At 34.7% G+C, this 19,180-nt stretch overlaps 2 protein-coding genes and 1 pseudogene across 2 annotated transcripts; all 3 read right to left on the bottom strand.

The window, feature by feature from the left end:
* Positions 1–943: 943 nt before the first annotated feature.
* LOC128193693 (protein FAR1-RELATED SEQUENCE 11-like) lies at positions 944–4,356 on the bottom strand (annotated as a pseudogene).
* A 76-nt stretch (positions 4,357–4,432) lies between these two features.
* LOC128193692 (uncharacterized) lies at positions 4,433–17,949 on the bottom strand. Its single transcript, XM_052867770.1, has 6 exons — positions 17,812–17,949; positions 5,937–6,409; positions 5,728–5,854; positions 5,338–5,616; positions 5,151–5,255; positions 4,433–5,067 (listed from the first exon to the last, which is right to left on the bottom strand). Exons 2-6 carry the CDS (start codon positions 6,404–6,406, stop codon positions 4,543–4,545), a joined length of 1,506 nt encoding a protein of 501 aa, XP_052723730.1. The 5' UTR covers positions 6,407–6,409; positions 17,812–17,949; the 3' UTR covers positions 4,433–4,542.
* On the bottom strand, positions 9,167–10,570 carry LOC108332707 (uncharacterized). The gene is made up of 3 exons (XM_052866692.1): positions 10,318–10,570; positions 10,144–10,228; positions 9,167–10,052 (listed from the first exon to the last, which is right to left on the bottom strand). Exons 1-3 carry the CDS (start codon positions 10,506–10,508, stop codon positions 9,318–9,320), a joined length of 1,011 nt encoding a protein of 336 aa, XP_052722652.1. The 5' UTR covers positions 10,509–10,570; the 3' UTR covers positions 9,167–9,317.
* Positions 17,950–19,180: the final 1,231 nt, after the last annotated feature.

Below are 19,180 nucleotides of genomic sequence, written 5' to 3'. Positions count from 1 at the left end.
AATGGAGTTGTTTCTGAGGCAAAGTCTTATGAAGAATGCCAGATGTTAGCCAGTTTCACCACAGCAGGGGTTGGACATGATGAGGAGATACATTTTAAGTATGAATAGGATTTTTGTTAAATACCTTCATATAGCTCATGCTTTCTATTAAGTCTAATTGTGTAGGCATATTTGCAGGTAACTCGTTCAATTCAAAAAGTTTATACTCAACTTTTAACTTGTTTGAAATCTTCTGAAATTTAGGTGACTGACCAACAAAGACAGTTCACGATAAACATTCAAAACTTGGATCACTCCTTGGTACACAAAATGGCCATGAACTAATTTTGAAATTTTACACTTTCATTTCTTTTATGGGAATTTTGATCTTATAATTAAGACCGTAAAAGTAAAACATGAAGTCATTAAATAAGTAAAACACTCCTTTTTCTGTAACACTGTGCTAGAATTGAGGTACTACAAAAAACAGTTTATGTATTTGTTGTTTTTTAACATTAGACTTATTTACATGAACATCTATATAAACACTTTTTTTAAGGAGAAGAAAATAAGAAAAAGAAAATAAAATAAGTTTATCTAAGAACTAAAACTAGTTTATAATAAGTTAAAAATGGTTATTATTATTAAATGTTATGTAATAACGTATAATAAAAAAAAAGGTATAGTCATTTTTGTGTTAGTAAATAATGAGAAAAATGAATGTCGTTTTTGGTATTTCATTTTTAGGAAATTTATGCGTTTTGTTTTGTCTCCATTTTCACCGTCTTGAAAAATATAGTGCAGTGTAATAAAGTTCTACTGAAAAAAGCAGTGCAACAATCACATAATATAACCAATATCACAAGTTTAATTAAGAGGAAAATATAACCAATACATGTCACTCTCAATCAATCACCTACATATTACAAATTAATGAAACTTTAGAATACAACAGAATCATGCATTACTTATTAGGAGATGATTGAGAAGCTAATAATGAATCTTTCTTCCTTTTAATTGGACAATTTCGTGAGTCATGATCGGTTCCACCACAATTAGGATAATGACAATGACGAGACTTCTTTGCAGCTTCAACTCCTCCTTTTGCCCTTGATCCTCTTGGTCGACCTTTTGTTTTAGAAGTGATAGGATTTTCAACATCACACTCATCAACATTTAAAACACCATGTTCTAGATCAATTGAATTTTCTTGAACATCAGGCATGTCTTTTTAATAGTGAATGACTTTCTTTAACTCTTTAGTAGCTACTTCAACTCGATCTTTGGTCTTTAAAGATTCAACCTCTAAACATTGCATGAGTGATCGAAACTCAACAGAGGAGTTATCATTATAGTTGATTATGTGTCTTGATTGTGGGATCAATGAGCTTTCTCTTCTCCATTGAGAAAGAAGATATTCTTCTGGAATGCTAAAATAGTCATTCTTCAACAACACTCGAATAGCATGTCTACATAGTATCCCAGAAAATTCAAATTGTTTACAAGAACAACGAATTGAATTTTTTTCCTTTATCCAAGTTACAGAACGACCTCCATCAAGTTTGGTATGATGCCGCACCAAGTAAGAGTCATTGTTAACCACAGTTGCTGCATATTATGTAGATAACTCAATCTCATGTTGAAGCAACTCAAAGGCATATGGTGTGAGTATGGATGCAGCATGTTCCTCAATCGGAAAACTCTTTTCATTAGAGGATTATGATATTTTTGACGCATTCTCGCCTCTTCTCCAACTTGATTTCTAATGTTCACAGCAACTCCAACCTTAAAAAAAGGAAATATGAAAAACTTATAAGTTGATTATAAAAAAGGAAGAGAAAAAACTTGTAGCACCAAACAATAATATATTCTTACTTGATTCACAAAGTCCACCAAACTCGTTTTAACATCCAAGAATCTTTTAATATATGAATTTATAGATTCTGAACGTCCGGTTGTCGTCATCCCAGCGAAAAAGAATTCTTTCAAATAGGCTAAGGCCCAAAATTGACGATGAGAATACAATGCCTCAATGTATGTGTTATTACTTACATGAAAGCGGTCAACCATCAAATCCCATTGTTGTTCAAAATCACTTTCACATTCTAAATTATATAGCCTATAAAACTCAGTTTTGAAGTCGTCATATTTTGTACCCAAAACGAAAGAAAACCAAGTTGGCAACTTTGTCGCAATATGCCATATGCAAAAAGCATGCTTTGTATTTGGCAATTCTGTTGAAACAGCTTCTTTAAGTGCATGGTCTTGATCAGTTAGAATTGTTTGTGGATATTTTCCTTTGACAATGCGTACAAAACTCTGAAAATATAAAAAATAATAAAAATTATGAAAATACAAAAGTTAATATTTAAGAAACAAAAATAACAACAAATAATTATAACTTACCTTTAAAGCCCATGTGAAGGAAGGTATCTTCTCATCCCTTAATAGAACACAACCAAAAAAAATGGAACTTCCATGATTATCAACTCCAACCCATAGTCCAAGAGGCATATCATAACGATTAATCCGATACGTAGTATCAAAGACAACCACATCCCCAAAAGCTTCATATGCTCGCATCGAATCACCAAATACCCAAATAATATGTTCCAACTTGTTACTTTCATCCAATGTAAAATCATATTGGAAAGCATCATCTTTGTCTTTCAAATCTTTGCATAATTTGAGAACACCTGAAGCGTCGTTCTCTTTATCAATGCTACTTTGAGATTTAATAAAATTTCTAATATCTTTGTCCATAAATGGTAGATGTCCTGCCTCTATCCCTTTCTCCGCTTCAAGCACTCTCATAATGAGACTTACCGAGCAACCAACTTTCGATAATAATAATATACGAGCTTGATCATTAATAGGGATATCACGATAAGCTGGAAGAAATCGAATTTCTTTCTCATCTAATAACGCATGATTATGAGAGTTTTCGAAACATGTAACCATCCATTTTTCCTCGAAGCCAAATGTTCTTTTAGATATCAACAATTTTGCACTACAATTACATCTGGAACTTTTTCGTTTCCTTTGGTTTTCTACTTCAGTAATTTTTCTTTGTTTAGCAACACCTGCTCGGTGACAAATAAACTTTCTTTTATATATATCTTCAATGTTATTGTTGATCCGTTTGTAACTATGTCCACGTCTAATTGAAAAACCAGAAGTCTTTGCAAATAAACAATAAAAATTGTAAGCATCGGTGTCGCTGTTAAACAATTTTCCTTTGTAAAGAGTTGAGTCATTGGCATATTCGCCTTCAACCATAGGTTTATTCAAGATCTCTTCCATTTCATCATCTTCACTAACCTCTCTAATTTCATTATCTGCAGATGTTGAATCATCATCTCTAAATAACCCTTGAGGCCAATTACCAATTCCTTCGGATGTCATTATACTTGTGAAAATTAGATAAAATTAGATAAGACAAAAATTATAATTAGATGTACAAATTATATATATATTCATATAATAGACTATTTAACTTCTGCTCTTTTTCCATATACTTCTAACATAATCATGCATTTTACCAATATATGAATAATTTTTAATGTTCTCTTTTTATCATTTAGTAACGCATAAATATTCTTAATGTTTAATATGAAAAGCAAAAGTTATAAAAATTATAAAAGATCAGCAATTTCTTATATATGGAGACAATTTCTTATATATGGAGAGTCTTATAATAATAAACACTTTTCAAATTTACGAGAATTTAAAACTTGAATACACTTTTCTCATACCTGTGTTGGGAGTTGTTTAATGACATTACAACTTCATCCACGCAATTACCAATCCCACGCTCCATGACTTCCTTCGCACCGGGAACCTTCCAGAAACTTAGCCTTTCGTCCTCTGAATGATCAGAAAATGCAACCCTTCCTCTCAGTCTCACACAAACGCCAATATGTTTCTATCACTACAAGAAAAAAGTGACTTACATACAGCAAAAATCCGTATATAAGACCCAAAATCCGTATATATTCTGTGTTTATATACGGATTATATACGGACAAAAATCCGTATATAATACCATCGTAGCTAAGTTTACATACGGATAAATCCGTATATAATTTATATACGGAAATTATATACGGATTCATCCGTATATAACTTATATACAGAAATATCCGTATATAATTTCCGTATATAAATTATATACGGATAAATCCGTATATAAGTTATATACGGATTTATCCGTATATAACTTATATACGGAAATTATATACGGATATTTCCGTATATAATGGTTTAACAGGAGCTAAATAAATTCTCTGTATATAGCAGTTCCCCATCCACAATATACATGCAGACCTGGACATTATAGTTAACATTCATAATTGTTACAAGCAAACCTGGATACATTGCACATTGACATATAATTTTAATAAGGTTTTCAAATACACTTAATCCACAAAGAAAACATTGTATATGAATACATAAATATTGTATAATGTACATATAACTGCAACATTTGGTAAGTTCATAAACAGATTGTAGTTGTGGTTCTAAATAAGTTCAACAGTAATGGAAATAAGTTCTATAAAATGCCTAATAATGCATGTAATCATCATTTCCATCTTGTGGTTGTTCATCTGGTGGTTGCTGGTTTGGTGGTTGCTGTTCTGGAGGTTGCTGTTCTGGAGGTTGCTGTTCTGGTTGGACTATATTGGGTACGCCATTTTGAACTTGAGGATTTTGAAGGTTTAAAAATTGTTGTGCAGCCGCGGCTGCTGAAGCCGGAAGGAATGGCAGGAGGACGCCAATAAAGCCTTCAAGATTTTGAAGTTGCTGACCATATTGTTGTAACTGCGATTTCAGGTTAAGAATTTCTTCTGAATTTTGAGGTTGAGCAGTAGAAGATGCCTGTGTCTGTTGGATGTAACTATCAACACAGTCATCTTGGGAAGTGACATTTCCAATGCCGTATACGCGTCCCTTGTATTTTCCACCAGCAGCCTCTAACCAACATCGGTTTCTCAATCTTTCCTCCTCCGCAGGGTCTAGAGGAGATGTTGAGACACCAACAGATGCAGTCTCAGATCTAATTTCAGAAAATTTTGCAACAAATTGTTCCTGTTAAATGAATAAATATTATCATTACACATGAGGTTTAAAAAACGAAATTTTATAATGTGATAGAGTTAGTAGAAACTTACATGGGTCCGCCTAGACCTTTCGTCCACAAATTCTCCTGTTGATTGACGAATATGTGTCTGTTGAAATATTTCATCAACATGCACAGACCGACCAAGCTCTTGTGACTGCAAACAAAAGGAGTTGTTAATAAATATTTGTAAAGTTTATGATTACAAATATAAGAAAAAAAATGTACAAGTTATATACCAAACGAATAGCATGCTCATGCACGCTTATAGATCCTCCAGTGTGCAAACAACCACCCTTTTCAGATGTCCGATTCTTCTTTGCCGTTTCACACTTTTGTCTATAAAGTGGCATGTTCCACTTTTCCAAAAGAGCATTCCAAGTATCGTCCCCCAGCCAATCAGGTCTTTTTCCTAGAGTTCTAGCTTTTTTATACATCTCTGAGAGTCTATGAGATGCCTTGGTGTGAAAATTTTTTTTGACCTTTTCCTCATCTTCAGGCTTCCATGAAACCCTTCTCTGTTATATTAGAAATAATAGGTTTGAATAAGTAAACAAGTTCAAAGTATAAATTAAATGCAGGACATCAACTATTGACTTCTAACAGGATTAGGAATCAAAAGTGTTTACCTTAAAACGTTCGAAGAAGACATCTCTGGTTGACTTAGGGATTGCACCCCATGTTAGCCATGGCTCATCAAACTGTTCCTTGATGGTGGCTGTGATTACCTTGGATGCAGTTTTTGTAGGATAAAACCTAAAACAAAATTAAACTCAAACATTACAATAATATAACAATGAATTGTGTATATATTAATTGAGGTATTTTTTTTTCTTACCCTCCTCCAACGGGTGTAATCATTGGACGACTATTGGAACATTCTTCCATGTTATTGGCGGCTGAACTAGAATGTGGATATGCATCCTCTATACCCGGTGATGGTGCAATATTTCTGGGAGTTGATGGGTTAGAACCAACATTGGGAGAGAGTGAAGCCTGAAGATAAGGAGGTACTTGGTATGGAGTGGGTGTCAAGCCAGGCACTTGTATTGGAGGTGGAAGAGATGTACCAACAGAGGTAGGTGAAGATGTAGGAACTTGATGTGGAGTGGGAGTGAAGGCAGGAACAACTAATGGAGGTGGAATAGATCTACCAGTAGAGGTAGAGGTAGGTGTATTTGGTTGACTGGTTGAACCAATTTCATTATTGAAACGTGTCATCAACTTGACTACGTAAGATTTCTTCCCCTTGCCCTTATCATAATTTCCTGAAGGTGGAATAGGAGGGCCAGAAGGACCTGATGCCATATTCTTGAACATAATATATATTTGTATACAATAGAAGAAAAGAAAATTTAGAAATAGTACAATCATAGATAAATGCAATAAAACTCTATTCTGTAACCAACTTGTGAGATAATATAATAATGTGATTGTGATAAAGGTATTTGGCAAGAATTTTTCAGCAAGATAATATAATATTGTGATTGTGATGTGTGGAACTTTGTAGAACATATGAAATCACGTTAATAGTTTTTCACAGTAGTTTTCACAGATTAGTGTACACTTCACATTCATCCAGCAGCAGATATGGACAAACTCAAGTTAAGAAGACGTGCATAATGGTAGAAAGACAATGCTTTCATTTGAACCAAAACAATTAACATTTTCTGTAAGTTATATTAACATTTTGGAATGCAGATTTGACCACTAATTTATCTTTGATAAAATGCTGATAAATTTCAAAGTGTTTAGTTTTATCATGTTAAATAGGATTATGGGCTATGCCAATAGCAAATTTATTATCACAGTAAAGTTGCATTGGTTCATCCCACTTTACTCTTAAGTATTCCAAGATGATTTTCAACAATGGTAATTCACAGAACCCTTGAGCCATTGCCCAGAACTCTGCTTCAGCACCGAATTTTGCTACCACAATTTACTTTTCCCAATGAATGGCACCATCTGTGGTATCTGCCAAGGCACCTATAATGCCACAGCACTGCAACACCCATGGCAGAACATCCCATGTTTTTTTTTTCAGTTTTAAAATCCCTTTTAAGGGGTACTTTATTCTTTAGAACATATCGGACCCCCATTTCATTTTTGTGTTCACTCTTTCTCCCTGGTGTTTAAATGTGAAACCCTGTCTTTTCTATTGGGAACTACCTAAGCAAGCAACTCTGGAGACCTTCTCTAGTGACCACCAGTCAACGGCAACTTAAGTGTGGCTATACTTGTTCTTCATCTGTTTGCACTCTGTTTTATCAAAGTTAAAGGATTTAGTTATGTTTTAGAAACTCAGAATTTAGTTGTCTTTTAGAATTTCATGTTCTATGCTTTTTTTTATTAAACCTACGATGTTCCCAAGTTTTTTTCATTTATAGAGAAATGTCATTGCCTCCAAAGCATTCTTTTGAGACTAATGATATTTTATTGGATTTTAGCATAAGGTTCTGCTGTTTCTTTGATATATTTTTGCCATTTACTCTTTAGATTTTGTACACTTTTTTATCATTCATCACAGCTGTCCATAGGCCGTCACACCATCCACCATGTATATGGTGATCTTTTTCCTCATTGTTACGAGTGTAAACAAGCAAAACTATTCCAGAACTGTTCAGACTATACTTATTAAATACTTGTTTAATTTTGTTTGTAAGTTATATTAACATTTTCTCAAACACTGGCACTCAAATTCTGAAGTGCAAACCAATAACACAGACAACAGTTTGAAGTTTATCAGAAAAACAATGAACATCTCTAAGGCTTAAGTTGTATCAAGGTTATCAGCAAAGTTGAGAAAGATTGAAGATATAGAAATGATTAGTCATAGCAATTGAACTGTCATCCCAGCCAGAGACAATTAAGTAAGATTTGAGTAGGATGACTGCAATGCAAGGAGAAAAAAAATTGTAACATACAATGAGAAATTGCTAGGTAGACAAAGTGACAACGAACAACTCTGTAAAATCCTTTCGGAAATGGAGTAGATTACTATGGACATTTTGCAAAAGCACAGTTATCTTCCTTTCCTTTTCTTACTTTCTCTTGTTCACATAACATGCAAATGAATGGAGATTGGGTTGACTCTTCTAATAAAGATGATTTAGAACAACAGATGTTTTGCTTATTGAGAAAAAGGTTCGTTGTAATATTCAATCCATTCCGAGATTAAATTTGCATGAATTACATTTTCACACACTTCAGACATAGTCAAGGAACGCAAAGACCCACTGAATGAGACACAGAACACATCAACAGAGGAAGTTAATATAATTGAATTTTCCAGAACTTCCTTTTCCAAATTTTCTGGGCAACAGGAATGTTTATATGGTTGAATTCTAATACATCCAAATAAAGAACATTAAACTAAATTATCCCAATTGTTTAAATTGGCCAGAAATTTTCCCTTGCTTGCCCATGCCTCAAACTTTTCCTCAAGTAAAGGGGAAAATATGTAGAAAAAATAGCAGAAAAAAAGGGTATTGAAGGCTTTCTTCAGCAGCAAACCCAGAAAACAGTTTGCAAGAACAAAGGCAGCAGAAGCCAATACACCCAGAAGAGTTTGTTTTACTGTCCTTAAAACAACTCACATAAACATCACAGAACACACAGAATTACAGAAATTGATATCTGGGTGTTGTAGCTAGAAATATGTACAAGAGAAAAAACCAGTAAAGGAATCTCAGAAATGACAGAGAAAAGAAGAAGGGAAGGTGCAATGGAGAGAGACAGAAACAGAGAGGAAGGTCTGAGTATGTGACTTCTTGTTGTATTGTACAAGAAGTAAATGTCCAGCTTTTATGGGAATATGAATATAATATTGCATATATGATGGTGAATGTAGACTTTTCTTTGCTTTGCTTTTAATTTTTCAAATCCCCATCTTCAGCATTGGGAAATTGGTCTAAAACAGTATCTACTAATGAGATAACATCGATGGCCATGGAGGGAAAAAAAATCAAGGCCGAAACTCAATAGATCTCAAAAGAACAGGTGAAAGAATATGTTTGAAAATTTTGTACTTACTGTTTGTATTGTTATTATTTCCTGCTGTAATTTTAATTTTTTTTTGGTTTTAACTGTTTTACTGTTTCTATCAAACACTTTCTAAATTAATAAAGTTAAATAAATAATGAGCAATACACCCTAACTCTTAAGATTGTGGAGAACATTATAATAAAGCGACAAAAATAAGGAGCAATACACCCTAACTCTATTCAGTGCTAGAACTATGAAATTCATCTTCATTGTCATCTTCACCCTGTCCTTCTGCATTGTATTCTTCTGATTCCGTTGTATCTTCATCTATTTGCCCTTGAAATGATGAAATATTGTTAGGGTCAACTTCTTCAAGACCAGCTTCTACATCTTGTAATCGGACCACTTCTTCAACTTCAATGATGTCATTAACATGTGACATTTCCTCCACTTGGTATGGCACATCGGCTTCTACATCATTAGAATCAATGCGACCTCTAGGCTTCGTTTTTATCGCAACACACCAACCTCGTTTGTCCGTGCGTGATGTAGGATATGGTACATAATACACTTGTTGTACATTGTGTGCAATGATAAAAGGATCAAACAACACATATCTTTTATCCATTCGAATATCCACAATGCCATACTTTGAATCCACCCTTGTACCTACTCTCGATGGATCAAACCAATCACAATAAAATAATACAATTTTCTTTTCAGTGGTTGTTGAATTGTATTCCAACTCATAGATGTGTTTAATGACACCATAAAAATCATCTTGACCTCCTTCTGTTAGGCCTTTAACATGAACCCCACTATTTATTGTCCTCTTGCCCTGACTCCATGCATGGGTATGAAATTTGTATCCATTAGCAAAGAAGGTGTGCCATTCCTTTACACACCTTAAAGGACCAAGTGATAAATCTCTAAGATGTTGGTTTCTCACACTTAAAGGATCGTTATGAACCTACAACCATTCATGATATGAAACTATTCAACAATGGAATCTTAAAAAATTAAGGAAGAAATGAATGTGTAAGATTGATAGGAAGTCGTACTTTTTGCCTGAACCACAATGGGAAATTAGCATGTACGTACGTCGAACTGTTTGACTCAGATAGTTGATAGACATGTAAGAATGAGCTGTCGACATGTATGTCCAGATTAGGTCAAAGAAAATTAATTATATCAAATGAAAGAATTGGGAAATATAATTTATTTTGGAGGCTTACTGAAGGTAAGGTTCAACTTCATTGCAATTGATCAATACATGAACATGAGCTGATCTCAATTCTTCATCACTTAACCAATGTGTTGATTCCCTTCCAGAATGACGGCCAGGTTGGTTAAACACTGATAATGTTGTCGTAAAGCTTTCTATTTCAATGTGTACTTCATTTCTATTGCTTTGTGGTGTTAACATGAAGTTTTTGAAATAGTGGGAACAAAAATGAGTTGTTTCTCTGTGTAAGTATGATGCGCAAATAGATCCTTCAACCCTAGCCTTATTCTTTACTGAACGTTTAGCATATCCCATGAACCTACAAATTTCAAATTGATGTGTTAGGGTTTTTGAATTATGCCTGGTAAATTGAACAATAACATGTCATATGGGTACCTTTCAAATGGGTACATCCACCTATACTGGACTGGTCCACCAAGTCGTGCCTCATATGGAAGATGGATAGGGAGATGTTCCATAGAATCAAAGAATGAGGGAGGAAATATTCTCTCCATCTTGCACAGAATGATGGGAATGTTTTCTTCCATCTTCGCCAGGTCTTCCTTGTTCAATGTTGTAGAACACAAATCTCTAAAGAAATGACTTATCTCTGTAATGGGATTAAGAACATGAGCCGGTAAAGAACTAAACGCTATAGGAAGTAAGCATTCCATAAACACATGGCAATCATGACTTTTCATCCCAATGAGCTTTCCCCTATTCACATCAACACACCTTGACAAGTTAGAAGAATGTCCATCAGACATCCTAAGACCTTTTACCCAATGACAGACTTGTTTTATTTGGTCTGTTGATAGTGTATAATTTGCTTTTGGTCTATACATGTTTCCATTGCTATGACTTTTAAGCTCCAAATCTTTTCGTCTACAGTACAAACCTATATCCATTCGGGCCTTGTCATTGTCTTTTGTCTTCCCCGCAACATTCATCACAGTATTAAAGATGTTGTCAAAGAAATTTTTTTCAATGTGCATGAAGTCAAGATTATGCCTTAACAAATTATCCTTCCAATAGGGTAGATCCCAAAAGATGCTTTTTTTCGTCCAATTATGCCACTCACCGTATCCATCAATTCTTGGTGCACCGTTTTCAGTTATTTTAGGATAACCATTGATTCTATTCCAAACTTCTGGTCCTGTAAGATATGGTGGTGCGTCATCCATCTCCACTTCCCCCTTCTTGAAAGCATTCCTATTCCTCCTAAAAGCATGGTCTTTCGGTAAAAACCTCCGATGAGAGTCAAACCATGAATTTTTTGCCCCATGATATAATCTAAAAGCCTTTGTATGCTCCATGCAATGTGGGCATGCTAGTTTACCATGAGTGCTCCAGCCGGACAACATACCATAAGCAGGAAAATCATTAATTGTCCACATTAGCATGGCCCTCAAAATAAAGTTTTGTTTCCTTGAAATATCATATGTTACCACACCCGTCCACAGCTTCTTCAATTCGTCTATCAAGGGCTCTAAGTACACATCTATGCCAACCTTTGGATTGAATGGCCCGGGAATGAGACATGTTAAGAACATGTAAGGTTTAGACATGCACATTTCAGGAGGAAGATTATAAGGAGTGACAATAACTGGCCAACATGAATATGGTATATTTGATGCCTGTACATATGGGTTAAAACCGTCAGAGCATAAACCGAGTCGAACATTGCGTGGCTCGATACCAAAGTCAGGATATACTCTATCAAAGTGCTTCCAAGCCTCTCCATCGCATGGATGACGCAAAACACCATTCGTCGACATGTTCTGATAGTGCCATGTCATTTGTCCTGCAGTTTGTGTTGAGGCATACATTCTTTGTAGTCTGGGAATTAATGGCAAATAGAACATTGATTTCATAGGAACTTGTTTGCTAGTAGTTGCTCCCGTGTTACGTGGTTGATATCTTGGCTTTCCACAAAATTTGCATTCAAGCAAGGCGCCATCATTCTTACCATATTCATTATCATAGAACAACATGCAACCATCCACGCAACAATCAATCCTCTGCGATTGTAATCCCAACTTTGATACACACTTTTTTGCATCGTAGTATGTTTTAGGCAAACCTGATTTGATGGGTGTTGCATCCATAACCATTTTTGCAATAAAATCTATGCATTGGTTGGGAATATTCCAATTTGACTTGCAAGCTAATAGTCTGACACACATTGATAATTTCGAGTCTGATGCTCCTCCATACAACGGCTGGTTTGCATCCAACAAAAAATTAAAAAACCTTTGTGTTTCTTCATTCGGAGCCTCTTCAATGTTATTAGAAGTAGATGCTTGCCACGACTCATTTTGCCTAAGAGCATCATGCACCATGTCTTCCATTGTTTGAAATTGGTTAATTTGACCACCTTCCGTCTCTACAGCCATCGAACTTTCATGATTCTGTACATGATCTTCTGGCAATCTTTCCCCATGATCTTCCCAAATGAAATAATTAGGCTTGAAACCGTTCTTGTAAAGGTGAACCTTTACAACTCTTTCGTGCAGAATTTTTGTACAATCGCACTTTAAACATGGACATCGAAGACCCCCGTCTCTACGATAACGTTCTTGCTCACAAGCTTTACTTATAAACTCTTCAACACCCAATACAAAAGACTCTTTCAAAGCACCTCTTCCTCTATGACACCTATCGTACATCCATGAACGATTTGGTTGAGCATCATCCATGTTCTGTACATAAATCGATTACAAAACAATTAGCCAACGGTTAATACACGTCTCCATAGTAGGACACGTGCCCTATCAAATGGCTTCCTAAACAATAACCTAAATTAATTTAGGTCCTCTTCTCTGCACAATATCTTTATTTTGTTTTTCAACATGTCTCTATCTTAATACTTGTTTTGTACATGTAAATCACTATGTACAATGTTATTGTTTTATATTAATCACTATGTACAATATTGTTTTAAGCTTTCAAGATAGAAGGATATTGGCCAACCTACAAGTTGAGCTAAAACTTTCACTACAACCTACCATAATTAAAGAAATATCAAATTACAGTAAATAGTGCTTGATGTGTTTAATTGTTTAGCTAAATAATTTTAATTAAAAATTCAACATTTAAAGAACTAAATAACCCTCCTAATATGTTACATACAGTTGCATAAGCATACATTTGCAAAAGGACAATTATTTGAAGGTTTAGGTCTTACTAGGACCTTTGGTTGATTGTCAAAATGACTTGTTCTATTCTGGATTGCTGGTACTCAGCGCAACTACAAAAGAAAAAACATCCCATATCAATTTATAATTAAGTAATAGAGGGGCATTCAACTTAAAAATTCTTAAGTCTAGGTACGCTAAAATGTGCTTAATGAGTCAAAACATGTAAAATGCATGGAATGGAGTAATTCGGGGTTCACAGATCATTAAAGAAAGATGATAAAATGCTCAAAACAGTACTGGAATAAGAAAAATGTTAAATCAGTGGTGATACCAAATTTGAGATCAAACTAGTCAAAACTAGTGTTTTTGGTGGATTGTTGCTGTATTTTTCTGCACAAATTGGCCATAACAAAGTCTGATTTTGATTTCGGATAATTCTGAGCTATTTCATAGGTTGAACAAGTTTAAAATGGTGTTTAAAAGTTCCTACCAGATTTCAATTAGTAATATCTTGGCCTAAGTGCAGACTTCTGTCTTAAACCATAATATTTTGAGTTATATTAGGAAGTGGCAAGGTCAATTTGAGTAGCAATCTGTTTTTAACTCATTTCAGAGTTTTAACACGTTTCAAATCACTAATTAAAGTTGCTGAAGTGATTCATTTAGAGTTTAAGACACTTATGTGGAAATTTGAGTTTCAAACCACCAAAACCAAGCCAATTTTCTGGTGCAGTGTTGAAAACTGAATCTGTTTTCATGAATGTACTTTGAAATCCAATTTTCTTGCTTTCTTAATCTGTTCTACAACCTTACATTAGGATCCATTTGAGTGCCTACTTCTGTTGTAAACCTTTTTTTATTGCTTTTGAGCTTTTGGCCTCTTAAATTGTGAAGTTGAAGTAAAATTTTGGTGTTGAAACTGGTGCAGATTTTTAATCTGTTTGGTGAGTGTTTTGGATGATTGCAATGGTGTTGTGAAGTCCAATTGGAGCATTCAAGTTGCAGAGGCCTTTCCTTACCAAGGTAGCATCTTAGGAAGGGGAGAGGAACCTGAATTTCTGAATTCAAAGACACCAAACTTCCTCCAGCTGCAGCAGCTGCCAGGTTCTCCAGCAAAGAATTTGGAAGTGTCCCGTTAAAAAATTTGCTGGACAAATCCAGCTCCTGGATAGCAGCACCACTGCTATTTTTGCCACTGTAATTGATACCATGAAGTTGGAAACCATGTAAGAATTGTAAAGGGAATATGCAGAGGAAGATGAAGATGGTGACGGCATGAGAAAAACTGACAGAATGGAGTGTTTGAAGTGATGGTTGGTCATGAGAGAGTGGAAATGAGAAAGAACAGGAGGAGGGGGACATAAGGGGGTGAAGAACCAATGTAAGAAGAGATAGTTGGGGTGGCATGGGAGCAAGGAAGACCATGACCATCCATTGACAAGGGAAGCAAAATGAAGGTTGGGAGAGAGACATAGACAAAGTGGAAGGGTGACGTTGACAACTGGGGATTTAGATATACATACACATAGATAATATTTAGATTTTAATTATCATTACCACTGTAACAACTCATTGCAGTTCAGAGTAAATATAATTCATCTGGTGTTTATGTTTATTTTGAAAAACTGGGGATTAAGTAAGAAAAGAAAAGAAAGATTTTTTATATAGTTGTTGTTCTATTATTGATCTTAAAGAAAGTAGAAAATAGTTGTTTAGTTGTTATATTATATAGAGCTTGCAGACACAACAGTTTTCTTAGTTCTCACATTTTGCAAGAATTCTCATTGTATTCAAATTGAGAAAAAGGTTTCTTACATCAAGGAAACAGTAGTCTGCTTCTTTGATTTCCAAGAGATCAATGAAGAGTCAACAAAAACTCAAAAGCCAATGATAGACCTTCTGGTATCCAAATAGCATGCTCAGCTGAATTGGCAAAAGCCGAGATTCTAAGGTCTGATGAAGCAAAGAAGAACAAGCCATGAGCAGGGGATCCATTGAGGTAATGAAAGATTCTTTGAGCAGCATTGTAATAAGTATCAAGAGGTTTGCATAGAAATTGGCTGAGTTGTTGTACACATAATCAATATCTTGCTTGATGATGGTGAGGTAAAAAGGTTTGCCAACTAACTGCCAGTAACCAGCAGCATTACATAAAACTTGTCCATGATTTGCCATAAGTTTAATAGAAGGATGAGAAGGAGTGTTAGTAGGTTTAGAACCAATCAAACCACTGTCATCGAGAAGTTCAAGAATATATTTTCTCTTATTCATGTGAATTCCAGATTTGGACCTTGTAATTTCAAGACCGAGAAAGTATCTTAAAGATCCTAGGTCTTTGATTTAAAATTTGGTATCTAAGATGTGCTTAAGATGATTAATTTCTGCCATATCATTGCTAATTAAAACAATATCATCCACCTAAACAAATAATGCAGTAATAGAAGTAGAAGCAGATTTGACAAACAAAGCTTGATCTGCAGAAGATTATTCGTAATTAACAGAAAGAAGAGTAGCAGATAAGGTACTATGCCATTGTCAACAAAGGGGAAGTAAACTAGGAGGAGGGACAAGATGAATTGGCAAAAGCTAGGCTTTTAGATGATGACATTTTCCTAGGTAAAGTTATAGATAAACCTAGTAAATTCATGACGGGACATTGTAAAGAGGACAAGGATGTTTTTTGATGAGGCAGAGAAAGGAGTTTCAGAGCTGAACCCTGCTAGCAGGTGGCCAGTGTGGGCATCCACAAAGTCAGTTCATCTAACATGCACACTAAGTACAACAAAATCTATCTAAGGGTAATCTAAAAATCCACTAAGTTGTCTAAAACAGTTTTTAATGTTCATCTAACACAACTAAGAAGTACTTCTTTTGGTGAAATTCAAATCAAATTTACAATGAAAAGCCAAACAATTTAAACTACTACTAAACTAAGTCAGTGAAATCTATCAATTTAAGACACTACACTAATAATGGTCTAAAAACAACTAATTAGCACAGGAAGTGTTGATCATCAATATCATCAAGACTAACGTCACAAAGTTGTGGTGATGCCAAGTTTTTCTAAATTTTATCTAAAATAGAGTGGCACTTCTAAATTACTTCTAAACATTTAACAGTAGTAGAACTTGGTGGAACATCCTTCAACACCACATAACCAGATTTGGAGCTAAGACTATCTCTTCCAGCTGCTGCCACTGAAAACAGTGGCAAGTTCTAGTAATTGTAATGCTTTTGTTTACAATTATGATTTGAAAACACACATATAACTTGAGGGATGCATTATCTTGAGGGATATTAATTTTATTTTAGATATTGGTCATGCAGAATATATTGTTTTGGTTTATCTTGAGGGATGCATTATCTTGAGGAATCATTACTCAGGCTCTTTTCTTTGCTTTGAGATATCATATAACAACATAGTATTAATTTGCCTGTTGTCATGGACAAACAATGATTGATTACCATAATGAATAGATGAGCAGTATAGTGTGACTTAAGGAAATTTACCCTTCATCTTTTGACAAAATTCTTTTCTTTTGGGCAAAAATACATGCCCTGTGGCAGCAGATTTCCAGACTCAAAGTTTTGAATTTATACCACTCCACCCAATTCTACCCACATGATCAGGAAATGAATTATATCTTAGTTAGGAAATGAATTATATCTTATTTTAACTTATGCTTCGGCAAGGTTGAGGACATTGTTAGTATACATTTTGCGTGTTAGTGGTCTATTGTTAAGAATATTTGTTCATGTCATCTTTGGTATTCTATATGATCTACGAAGCATAAATTTTGCTAATATTTTTGTGTGGTTATTGTGTCAGTGTTGTCTCTGTTTGTGTTCCAACCTCGTCACATTCAACAACTTGAACTTCATCTCTGGCTTAATATTATTTTGCTTAAATTTTTTATTAGTTTCTCCATCATCCTCTATATATTCTTAATCACTGAAATCTTTTACCTTTGTCATTGTTGGACTGCTTTATTATTAGTAAATTTGTTGATTATTGGGAAGTTATTTGAGACATTGGATTCGGCATATTGATAGTACGTTATTTTTCTTGTTATATGTGGTTATTTGACTTCAAATTGTTATGACAGGTTTCTTACTGCTAACATGTAACCTTATTTCATGTAATGAAATCATACAATACTTCCCTATATACCCAACACAAATTCAACAGGATTTCGAAACCTAATTAATCAAACAAACAATGATTAAAAACTCAGAACACAAGACAGTAAAGGATAACGATGAACAACATGTGAATTGAAGACAACTAATAACAGCCATACAGATCAACACAACACTGAATCAAACAAAGACAAAATTGTAATAGTCCAAAGGAACTCACTCACCTTTGCTTCCTTCACTAAGGGCCTTCGTAACTCCAAATAGTATATGTCTTCGTCCTTAATACGAGTAACAATCTTCTTAAACCGCCACACAGTACCCTCAATGGATGCTTCCTAACACTCCAACCACAGCTTGGGAGCCGAACCACAAATATGTAAAAAAAAACCAGATTAGGGTTCGACATTTTCACTATTTAAGGATTTCATCAATTGCTCAAAATTAGGATTTAATTACCAGATGAAAGTATTCTTTCCAACACCGAACCGAACCGAACAATGACGCCCAACAACAGTGTTTGATGAAGGAGACAGCTCGAGAGAGAGGATGAAGAACCAGAGCGCGATGGACAACGAAAGTGGAAAGGGCTCGAGACAGGGACAACCACAGCTCCAGGCTTCGACAAAGAAAGCAATCAATAAAACAAGCTCAAAGCTTCCAACTCGCGATGGTCAAAAGATCAAAATGCTACTGCCACACTGCAACTTAGCTGCGACAGCTCAATGAAGAAAAGCAATCTCGTGATTGGGAGAATCGAAGGACAAGCAAGAGGGAGCATTTTAGGTTTTCTGGAGAAAGAGCTTTGTCGAGAAAGAAAGGGGAAACATTTCGAGAGAGAGCACATAGCATTTTAGGCAGACTTTCAATTTTTTAATTTTTTTTCCTTATATCCGTATGTATTATCAGCCGGTAAGATTTTAACCATTTTACATAAGGATTTTATATACGGCAATTCCGTATGTAAATATTTTTTGTCATTATATACGGAATTTTCCGTATGTAGCTTATCCGTATATCACATCCGTATATAATAAATATATTATATACGGATCTGAATCCGTATATACTGATCCGCAGATAACTGGCTAATTTCTTGTAGTGTATTTTCTTATAAGCTGAGTAACATTGCATACAATTAAATTTAGGGTTTATAAAAAAAATGGAATCAATTTAAAAAGTAACAGTATATCTAATTTCTTTATTTATGCGATATGCAGTATTTTCGAATAACTTAATAGTCAAAATATTAAATCTCCTCAAAATAAACTTTTAATTCTAAAATTTGAAAAATGAAATTTAATAATAAGAAGAAGGAAAACAAATGAACAAACAGAGTAAGAGCAACAAATTACGGTGTCGCGGGTTGCTGTATGTATGTGACAGACAGAGAGTATGGAGATGACAGAGAGTATGGAGATGAGAGAGAAACATATTGAATAAGTGAGGAAGGTGGATTAGGGTTAGGTAAGTGTTTCTGATTTTTTCAGTTGGAGCTACCATAGGATGACAGAGAAAATGTTGGAGTGAGAAAGATGAAAGAGAAAGGGTTGAGAGGAATGAGGGAGGTGAGTAAGGGTTTGGGGGTTTCTTTTT

Source organism: Vigna angularis, chromosome 8, assembly GCF_016808095.1.
Source record: "Vigna angularis cultivar LongXiaoDou No.4 chromosome 8, ASM1680809v1, whole genome shotgun sequence".
Classification (NCBI taxonomy): Eukaryota; Viridiplantae; Streptophyta; class Magnoliopsida; order Fabales; family Fabaceae; genus Vigna; species Vigna angularis.
The sequence above is the reverse complement of the archived record's forward strand: the minus strand, read 5'-3'. Positions and strand labels throughout refer to the sequence as shown.

What these genes read in the sequence shown, in the direction of transcription:
- LOC108332707 (XM_052866692.1), bottom strand. Translation starts at nt 10,508, where the DNA reads ATGTTAACACCACAAAGCAATAGAAATGAAGTACACATTGAAATAGAA. An exon ending in GAAGTTGAACCTTACCTTCA is followed by an intron (nt 10,229 to 10,317) that starts GTAAGCCTCCAA and finishes ACATGTCGACAG; the next exon opens with CTCATTCTTACATGTCTATC. An exon ending in CATTGTGGTTCAGGCAAAAA is followed by an intron (nt 10,053 to 10,143) that starts GTACGACTTCCT and finishes GAATGGTTGTAG; the next exon opens with GTTCATAACGATCCTTTAAG.
- LOC128193692 (XM_052867770.1), bottom strand. Translation starts at nt 6,406, where the DNA reads ATGGCATCAGGTCCTTCTGGCCCTCCTATTCCACCTTCAGGAAATTAT. An exon ending in TCTTCTTCGAACGTTTTAAG is followed by an intron (nt 5,617 to 5,727) that starts GTAAACACTTTT and finishes CTAATATAACAG; the next exon opens with AGAAGGGTTTCATGGAAGCC. An exon ending in ATGAGCATGCTATTCGTTTG is followed by an intron (nt 5,256 to 5,337) that starts GTATATAACTTG and finishes TTTTGTTTGCAG; the next exon opens with TCACAAGAGCTTGGTCGGTC.